This window comes from Rhincodon typus, chromosome 25 (genome assembly GCF_021869965.1).
Source record: "Rhincodon typus isolate 14 chromosome 25, sRhiTyp1.1, whole genome shotgun sequence".
NCBI lineage: Eukaryota > Metazoa > Chordata > Chondrichthyes > Orectolobiformes > Rhincodontidae > Rhincodon > Rhincodon typus.
The window spans coordinates 42227787-42238111 of NC_063356.1; the positions used below are offsets into that span (position 1 = coordinate 42227787).

The 10325-nt window shown below is 48.5% G+C and overlaps 1 protein-coding gene across 2 annotated transcripts in view; it reads left to right on the forward strand.

The window, feature by feature from the left end:
• The window catches only part of LOC109938121 (EF-hand calcium-binding domain-containing protein 4B-like), a 119896-nt gene that overhangs the window by 89987 nt on the left and 19584 nt on the right, over nucleotides 1-10325 (forward strand). For both annotated transcript variants that reach the window (XM_048612274.1, XM_048612275.1), the window contains 4 exons: nucleotides 2081-2236; nucleotides 3568-3723; nucleotides 5276-5431; nucleotides 8240-8395. In XM_048612274.1, the coding sequence (XP_048468231.1) occupies nucleotides 2081-2236; nucleotides 3568-3723; nucleotides 5276-5431; nucleotides 8240-8395 (624 nt within the window). The remainder of the gene's footprint in view (nucleotides 1-2080; nucleotides 2237-3567; nucleotides 3724-5275; nucleotides 5432-8239; nucleotides 8396-10325) is intronic.

A 10325-nucleotide genomic window follows, 5' to 3' on the forward strand; every position in this document is an offset into this window, starting at 1 on the left:
AATCACACAGCTGTACAGGATCACCGCGCGATCACACAGCTGTACAGCTTTACTTCTCCATTTGTTCCACCTGCCATGTGCGACTTGCTCCCTCTCTCTTCTTCCTTACTACAGAGCTGTTGTTGTGAACTAATTTTTCTCTAAGTTCCAAAACAATGCAACAGCTTGTCAAACTGCAATTTCTTCTCCAAGAATTTGAGGAAATCAGCTACAACAGTGAAAATGCCTCAAAAAAGGAGCAGCTCTTAGATACAACTTTTCCCATCCTCCATCTTGTATTACACAGAATCTATGATGGAGGGAAGGTCATCGATGAAGCAGCTGAAGATGTTTGGGCCTAGGACCCTACCCTGAGGAACTCCTGCAGAGATGTCCTGGAGCTGAAACGACTGACTTCCACCAACCACAACCGTCTTCCAATGTCGGGTGTGACACCACCCAGCACAGAGTTTGCCACCTGATACCCATTCATTCCAGTTTTGCTCAGGCTCCTTGATGCCACACTCAGTCAAATGTAGCTTCAGTGTCAAGGGCTGTCACTGTCACCTCACCTCTGGAATTCAGCTCTTTTGTCCATGTTTGAACCAAGGCTGTAATGAGGTCAGGAGCTGAGTGGCCCTGGGGGGAACCCAAACTGGGCGTCACTGAGCAGGTTATTGCTGAGCAGGTGCTGTTTGATAGCGCTGTTACTGACATCTTCCATCACTTTACTGATGATCGAGAGGAGACTGATGGGGCGATAATTGGCCGGGTTGGATTTATCCTGCTTTTTATGTACAGGACATACATGGGCAATTTTCCACATTGTTGGGTAGATACCAATGTTGTAACTGTACCGGAACGGCTTGGCTAGGGGAGCAGCAAGTTCTGGGGCACAAGTCTTCAGTACTATTGCCAGAATGTTGTCAGGGCCCGTTGTCTTTGCAGCATCCAGTGTCTCTCACCACTTCTTGATATCACGTGGAGTGAATTGAATTGGGATCTGTAATGCTGGGGGTCACTGGAGGAGGCCGAGATGGATCATCCACTCAATACTTCTGGATTAAGATTACAAAGACCAAAGAATACACATTTTGCCCTTTCAGTTGCTGTGAATGCTTCGGCCTTGTCTTTTACACTGTTATACTGGACTCTTCCATCATTGAGGATGGGGATATTTGTGGAGCCTCCTCCTCCAGCGAGTTATTTAATCATCCAACATTTTTCATGTCTGGACATGGCAGGACTGCAGAGCTTAGGTCTGATCCGTTGGTTGTGGGATCGCTTAGCTCTGTCTATCACTTGCTGCTTTCGCTGTTTGACGTGTAGGTAATCCTGTTTGGTGGCTTCACCAGGTTGATACCTCATCTTCAGGTATGCCTGGTGCTGCTCCTGGCATGCCCTCCTGCACTCTCCATTGAACCAGGGTTGATCCCCTGGCTTGATGGTAATGGTTGAGTGGGGGATATGCCGGGCCATGAGGTTACGGATTGTGCTCTGGAGTACAATGCTGCTGCTGTTGGTGGCCCACAGCGCCCCGTGGATGCTGAGTATTGAGTTGCTCAGTCTGTGCGAAGTCTGTCCCATGTAGCACGGTGATAGCGACACACAACACAATCGAGATTGTGCTCCACATGAGGTGGGACTTCATCTCCACTCTTACCGATACTGTCAGGGACAGATGCATCTGCAGCTGGCAGATTGGGAAGGATGAGGTCAGCTCTACTTTCCCCTCTTGTTGGTTCCCTCACCGCCTGCGGCCGAGCCAGTCCTGGTGGTGAACATTGAAATCCCCCACCCAGTGTCTGCTCACTGTGAACACCACCCGCCCACTGGGTACACACCCATCCAATGTGTCCATGTCCCATACACAGGGGCAGTGGGAATGTTCAGACCCAGCCTCACTATGGGACAGTGAGTGCCTGTGGTTCCAATCTCAGGAAATTCCTGATGAGCAGCAGGAATGGGAGCTGGGCTGGGATTTGGGATTCAGGTGCCAGTGAGTGAGAGAATCTGAAAATGAATGTCTGCAGTAATTCTTCCCTCTGTCAGTGACCCTCTCTCCCTGTCTGTCTGATCCTTTGGTTTTCTCTCTGCGCAGGGAACAGAAAGAGGCAATTGCTGAGATGGAGAAGCTGAAAGTGACCAATCAGGAGCTGGAGACAAGGCTGCAGCAGATCCAACAGGATCTTCAGGAAGCTCGGGATCGGCTGGTGGATCAACAGGAGGAAGCAGCTCACCGAGATGAGAGAGAAGGGTAAGAGAGCCTGTACATACCCCCATATTGAGTACATGCTCCTCACATTCCATTTACTACATATGTACACACCCACTGTCTATGTACAGTTCAGTTGTTGTGGGGTTGCTTATCGAAGTCTAGTTCCTTTTGATGCTCCCTGTGGTTGATTGGTCAAGCTCCCTGTGGTTGATATGGGATCCAGGAAAATTTACCAATTGGTTGATAGACCCAGAGGCAGGTTTGGAACATGGAGCAGACGTTTGAAGCAGTAAAAATAAATCCTGTTCCACATGAAGAAATCAGTGCAATCTCTGAATAGGTCTGCGACACAACTCATCACCATTGACGGTCCCTCGCAGGTGAGGATGACTCTCTTCCACTCTCAGGGGGAGTGTGTAGGTAGATGTACAGACTGATGAGGCTATCGCAGGCTCTGTTACACTTGTCGGGGGTGGGGTACAGGTGGTCATAGGACGGGGTGGGATGTGGTGCTGATGTGGCAGTGCCCTCCGTACGCTGTTTGCGCCTGGCGTCCACTTCTTCCCGATGCCAAGTCTTGAGAGTCTCGACACGTTCCCGGGATACTGATCCTGCTCTTTGGACGAGCAGGAGCTAGTGCTTCCCAGATGTCTGTGGGAATGCCGCACTTTGCCAGTGAGGCCTTGAGGGTATCAATGAAGCTGTTCCTCTGTCCAACTGGGGCTTGCCAGCTGTGTCGAAGCTGGGAGTAGAGCACCGACTTGAGGCGGGTTGTGTTGGTCGTGCGGACGATGTACCCAACCCACCATAACTGAACAAGGGTGGACAGTGCCTGGATGCTGGAGATGTTGGCCTGGTCACGGATGCTGGTGTTGGTGCGTCTGTCTTCCCAGTGGATTCACAGGATCTTGTGCAGGCAGCGTTGGTGTCACTTCTCCAGCACCTTGAGGTGTTTGCTGTGGACAGTCCACATCTCATACCCATATAGGAGGGCAGGAACTATCACAGCTCAATAAGCCATGAGCTTGGTGTCAGATCTGATGTTATTGTGCCATGTGTACACTGTGTACACAACCCAACCAACCTGTACACACCGAGTCAATGTGCCCACCTCCCACACACACAGCAAACACAGGGTCAAGGGAAACTATCAAAGCTTAATCTCACAATGATTCAGTCAGCGCCTGTGGATCCTAATGCCGGCACATTCCTGATGAACTGCTTGAATGGCAGCTGGGCTGAGATTTGGGATTGGGATTGGGATGTCGGTGAATGAGGAAATCTCCCAATGTAGGTCCGCAGTAACCCTTCCCTCCGTCAGTGACCCTCTCTCCCTGTCTGTCTGACCCTTTGGTTTTCTCTCTGCGCAGGGAACAGAAAGAGGCAATTGCTGAGATGGAGAAGCTGAAAGTGACCAATCAGGAGCTGGAGACGAGGCTGGAGCAGATCCAACAGGACCTTCAGGAAGCCCGGGATCGGCTGGTGGCTCAACAGGAGGAAGCAGCTCACCGAGAGGATAGAGACGGGTAAGAAAGCCTTATACTGAGCTATTATTACACACACTGTGTACAAACTCCATTTATTGACTGTGTACATGTGCTCTATATCTGTACCGTTCAATTGTTCTGTGATTGATTGTAGAAGTCTGTTTATTTTTTCTGCTCCCTCTGGTTGATTGGTTAAGTCTGGGTATGGACTCAGGGTCAAGTAAAGTCAAAGGAACTGGAAGTTAGAATTGGAACGTAGAGCAGACACTGAACAATTGGAAATGAAAACTATTGCACACACAGAAATTAATGTGATCTCTGCACAGATTGAGATATAAAATTTACAAAGTGTACACATGCCTTTCATTCTGTACATATGCCACTCACTTCATAGACACACCATATACTATATGGAAAATGTGTCCACATGCGACACACTGCATACACACTGTACTCACGGTGAACACCCTGAAAAAGTGTAAACACACTGAGCACTATGTACATGGGGACAGTGTGCATCATAGAGCCATAGAGTCCTACAGCACAGATACAAGCCCTTCAGCCCACACTGGTCCATGCCAACCAAAATGTCCATCCACGCTAACCCCATTTCCCTGCACATGGCCCTTATCCTTCTAAACCTTTCCTATCCATGTATTCATCCAAATGCCTTTTAAATGTTGTTAATGTACCTGCCTCAACCACTACCGCTGACAGCTCATTCCATATGCTTACCACCCTCTGTGTAAAAACGTTACCCCTCAGGTTCCCCTGTATTCTTTCCCCTCTTACCTTGAACTGATGCCCTCTAGTCATCGATTCCCCAAACCTGGGGAAAAGACTGAGTGCATTCACCCTATCCATGCCTCTCATGATCTTATATACTTCTGTAAGATCCTCCCTTCAGTCACCTACACTGTAAAGATAAATGTCCTCGCTTGGCCAACCTCTCCCTATAACTCAGTCCCTTGAGTCCTGGCAACACCCTTGTAAATTTCTTCTGCGCTCTTTCCAATTTAATGACATCCTCCCTATAGCAAGGTGACCAAAACTGAACACAATACTCCAAGTCTGGCCTCACCAACGTCCCGTACAACAGCAACATAACTTCCCAACTTCTATATTCAATACCCTGAATGATCAAGGCCAGCGTGCCAAAAGCCTTCTTCACTGTCCTGTCTACTGTGACTCCACTTTCAGAGAACCATGACCTGAACTCCAAGGTCCCTCTATTCCACGACACTCCTTAAGGCCCTACCCTTCACCCTGAAACTCCTACCTTCATTTCAATTTCCAGAATGCAACACCTCACATTTATCTGTATTAAACTCCATTTCCCATTTTGCGGCCCCCTTCCCTAAGATCTGATTACCTTCCTCACTGTTCACGACATCGCCTAGTTTAGTATCATCCACAAACTTACTAATCATGTCTTGTACATTCTCATCCAAAGCATTGATATTGATAACAAACAGCAATGGGCTCAGCATTGACCCCTGAGGCACACGACTAGTCACAGGCAGTAACCATTCCCTCTGTCAGTGACGCTCTCTCCCTGTCTGTCTGATTCTTTGGTTTTCTCTCTGTGCAGGGAACAGAAAGAGGCAATTGCTGAGATCGAGAAGCTGAAAGTGACCAATCAGGAGCTGGAGACAAGGCTAGAGCAGGTCCAACAGGATCTTCAGGAAGCTCGCGATCGGATGGTGGATCAACAGGAGGAAGCAGCTCACCGAGAGAAGAGAGAAGGGTAAGAAAGCCCTAATACTGAGCCCTCATCACACGCACTGTATACAAACTCCATTTATCGACTGTATACGTGTGGTCATGTTTCTGTACTGTTCAATTGTTCTGTGATTGATTGTAGAAGTCTGTTTATTTTTACTGCTCCCTCTGGTTGATTGGTTAAGTCTGGGTATGGACTCAGGGTCAAGTAAAGTCAAAGGAACTGGAAGTTAGAATTGGAACGTAGAGCAGACACTGAACAATTGGAAATGAAAACTATTGCACACACAGAAATTAATGTGATCTCTGCACAGATTGAGATATAAGATTTACAAAGTGTACACATGCCTTTCATTCTGTACATATGCCACTCACTTCATAGACACACCATGTACTAGATGGACAATGTGTCCATGTGGGACACACTGTATACACATTGTACTCACTGTGAACACCCTGAAAAAGTGTAAACACACTGAGTGCTGTGTACACAGGAGCAGGAGACAAGCCCTTTGGCCCAAACTGGTCCATGCCAACCAAAATGTCCATCCAAACTAACTCCATTTCCCTGCACTTGGCCCATATCTTTCTAAGCCTTTCCTATCCAGGTATTCATCCAAATGCCTTTTAAATGTTGTTAACGTACCCGCCTGAACCACTTCCGCTGACAGCAAGGTGCAGAGCTGGATGAACACAGCAGGCCAAGCAGCATCATAGGAGCAGAGAGGCTGACGTTTCGGGCCTAGACCCTTCATCAGAAAAGGGGGAGGGGAAGGGGGTTCTGAAATAAATAAGGAGAGAGGGGGAGGCGGATAGAAGAGGGATAGAGGAGAGGATAGGTGGAGAGGAAACAAACAGGTCGAAGAGGCGGGGATGGGGCCAGTAAAGGTGAGTGTAGGTAGGGAGTTAGAAAGGGGATAGGTCAGTCCAGGGAGGACGGACAGGTCAAGGGGGCGGGATGAGGTTGGTTGGTAGGAGATGGAGGTGTGGCTTGAGGTGGGAGGAGGGGATAGGTGGGAGGAAGAACAGGTTAGGGAGGCAGGGACGAGCTGGACTGGTTTTGGGATGCGGTAGGGGGAGGGGAGATTTTGAAACTTGTGAAATCCACATTGATACCATTAGGCTGCAGGGTTCCCAAGCGGAATATGAGTTGCTGTTCCTGCAACCTTCGGGTGGCATCGTTGTGGCACTGCAGGAGGCCCTTGACCTGTCCGTCCTCCCTGGACTGACCTATCCCCTTCCTAACTCCCTACCTACACTCACCTTTACTGGCTCCATCCCCGCCTCTTCGACCTGTTTGTTTCCTCTTCACCTATCCTCTTCTCTATCCCTCTTCTATCCGCCTCCCACTCTCTCCCTATTTATTTCAGAAACCCTTTCCCCTCCCCCTTTTCTGATGAAGGGTCTAGGCCCGAAACGTCAGCCTCTCTGCTCCTATGATGCTGCTTGGCCTGCTGTGTTCATCCAGTCCTGCACCTTGTTGTCTCGGATTCTCCAGCATCTGCAGTTCCTACTATCTCTGATTCACTTCCGCTGACAGTTCATTCCAGATGCATACCACCCTCTGTGTAAAAACGTTACCCCTCAGGTTCCCATGTATTCTTTCCCCTCTTACCTTAAACTGATGCCCTCTAGTCTGTGATTCCCCAACCCTGGGAAAATATCCGAGTGCATTCACCCTATCCATGCCTGTCATGTCCTTATACACTTCTATAAGATCCCACCCCTCAGTCACCTACACTCGAAAGAAAAAGTCCTAGCTTGTCCAATCTCTCCCTATAACTCAGTCCCTTGAGTCCTGGCGACATCCTTGTAAATTTCTTCTGCACTCTTTTTAGTTTAATTACATCTTTCCTGTAGCAAGGTGACCACAACTGAACACAATACTCCAAGTGCGGCCTCACCAATGCCCTGTACAACTGCAAGATAACTTCCCAACTTCTTTACTCAATGCCCTGACTGATGAAGGCCAGTGTGCCAAAAGCCTTTTTCACGGCCCTGTCTCCCTGTGACTTCAATTTCAGGGAAATGTGCACCTGAACTCCAATGTGCCTCTGTTCCACTGCACTCCTTAAGGCCCTAGTATTCACCATAAAACTCCTACCTTGATTTGATTTTCCAGAATGCAACACCTCACACTTACCTATATTAAAGTTCTTTTGCCATTTCTTGGCCCACTTCCCTGGCTGATCAAGATCCTGCTGCAATTTCTGATAACCTTCCTCATTGTCCACAAAACCGCCTATTTTAGTATCATCGGCAAACTTACTAATCATGCCTTGTACATTCTCATTCAAATCATTGATATAGATAACAAATAGCAATGGGCCCAGCATTGACCCCTGAGGCACACCGCTAGTCAGAGGCCTCCAGTCGGACACGCATCCTTCCACTATTACACCCTGCTTCCTCAATGAAGACAACTGGGTGTCCACTTTGCCAGCTCTATTTTGATTCCATACGATCTAACCTAACAGAGCAGCGTACTGTCTGCAACGTTATCAAAGGCCTTACTCAAATCCATATATACTGCGTGTACTGACCTGCCCTCATCAACCTTCCTGGTAACTTTTTCAAGAAATTCCAACAAATTTGTGAGGCATGATCTCCCAAGCAATGTTCAGACCCAGCCTCACTGTGGGACAGTGAGTGCCTGTGGTTCCCAATCTCAGGAAATTCCTGATGAGCAGCAGGAATGGGAGCTGGGCTGGGATTTGGGATTCAGGTGCCAGTGAGTGAGTGAATCTGAGAATGAATGTCTGCAGTAACCCTTCCCTCTGTCAGTGGCCCTCTCTCCCTGTCTGTCTGATCCTTTGGTTTTCGCTCTGCGCAGGGAACGGAAAGAGGCAATTGCTGAGATGGAGAAGCTGAAAGTGACCAATCAGGAGCTGGAGACAAAGCTGGAGCAGATTCAACAGGATCTTCAGGAAGCCCAGGATCGGCTGGTGGATCAACAGGAGGAAGCGGCTCACCAAGAGGAGAGAGAAGGGTAAGAGATTCCCAGGAGGTGGTGTGTCCCACTGAGTGTTTGATTCTGTCTCTCATCATCCGTCCCTGGATCCCTCAGTCCAACGTCTCACACACATTCCCAGCTCCTTATCCACCCCCACATGCTCCAATCACAGTCCCCCGTACCTCCACGGGGCAGAAACCCCCACCAGCTTCTGATTAGATACTGGAATTCCTGAATTTTGTCCCCAGCAGAGTTACATAGCAACAGCGATGGGCTGTTTGACCCTTGGAGCTGCTTCATCTAATCAACGTATTGGAGGGTAAATCAGATTAAATTTTTATCCTGGTTTTATTTTGACTCCTTTCCACCAATGAGAGGAAAGGATGGGGTGGCAGACAGTGGTCAGAAGGGCATGGGATCATGAGCAGGAGGTGGCCATTCAGCCTCTCTAGCCTGCTCTGCTATTCAATACAATCATGGCTGCTCTCATTTCAGCTTTAACTCCACTTTCCCGGCTGCTCCCCATTAATCTCCACAAATTAAAAACCTGGCTACCTCCTCCTTAAATTTACTCCATGTCCCAGCATCGATTACACTCTGGGTTAGTGAATTCACAGATTCACGGCCCTTTGAGAGAAGTAATTTCTCTTTAATTCTGCTACTCCTTACCCTAAACCTATCACCTCTCATTCGAGATTGTTCCACATGAGGAATCATCCTCGCTATGTCTACTTTGTCAATCCCCTCTCAGCATCTAATGTTCCTCAGTTGGATCTCCTGTCATTCTTCTAAATTCCAGACAGTATCAGCCTAATCTGCTCGATCTCTCTTCATAAGACAAACTCCTCGTATCTGGAATTAATGTCGTGAACCTCCTCTGAACTGACTCCAATACAACTACATCCCTCTTCAAGTAAAGGGACCAAAACTGTACACAATACTCAAGGTGCAGTCTCATTAATTACAATGTAAGAACTCCTGTTGAACACAAAATAACGATGCTCTCTCTCTCTCTGAATTTCTTCGACAGACTTCAGCGAACTCGCTCCATCCGACGCCGTGTGACCCAAAAACTGACCCCCCTGGGAGAGGACCCTGCACTCGCTCACCTGAGGGTCGAAGGTCAGGATGTGACCGTGGCGATGGGCGATGATGGAGATGGAGTCACTGAGGAACCAGCAGCATCTTCAGGAAGTGATGGAGCAGCAGACAGAATGAAAGAGGTAGCTGGGCCCAGGGAGCAGGTGTCTCCACCGTGAGAGCTGTAGCTGGAGGGAGGGCCTCAGTCCAGCAGGAACTGGTTCCCCCCGAGTGCAGTCCCCCACAGAGACACTCAGGTCTCCTCATCGAGCTGTGGGACAAAGGGCCCAGACCAGGCCTGAAACCCCTGTGAATCAGAGACAGTCTCTCACCTCCTGAAGGCCTCACTTTGTGTCAGCTCCAGCTTCAGGGAAAGTTAAACCAAGACAATTCGGGGAAATGCCATTAACAGAATGACTGACACTTGGCGATGACCTTAAATTACACAAGTTTTCCCTTGGATTCTGGGGGGAATGTGTTTTGGAAAGTAGGTGGTGGATACAACTAGCTGAATAATTCAGTCTCTCAGCACTACAGGATTAGAGTCTTTTGGGGAAAACGGGGTGTTTAATTGAGATTGAAGAAGACACAAGGAGAGTCAGAGACAGTGTCTGAGAGATAAAGGCTCAGACGAAGTGTACGAACAATGTGAGAGACTGACAGAACACGAGTGATGGGAGAGATACAGAGTGAGGCTGTGCTGTGTGAAAGGTGTCGATAGGTGGTTTACAGTGCACTTGTTGTGCGTTTTACCTTCCTATTGGTGATTGAATGCGGTGCCTTTGTGTGTTCCTGCTCCCAGTTACAGGAGGAGCTTGTCTCTCTGCGCAGTAAACAGGACGAGGCCATCGCTGAGAACCAAAAACTCAAAGTGACCAATCAGGAG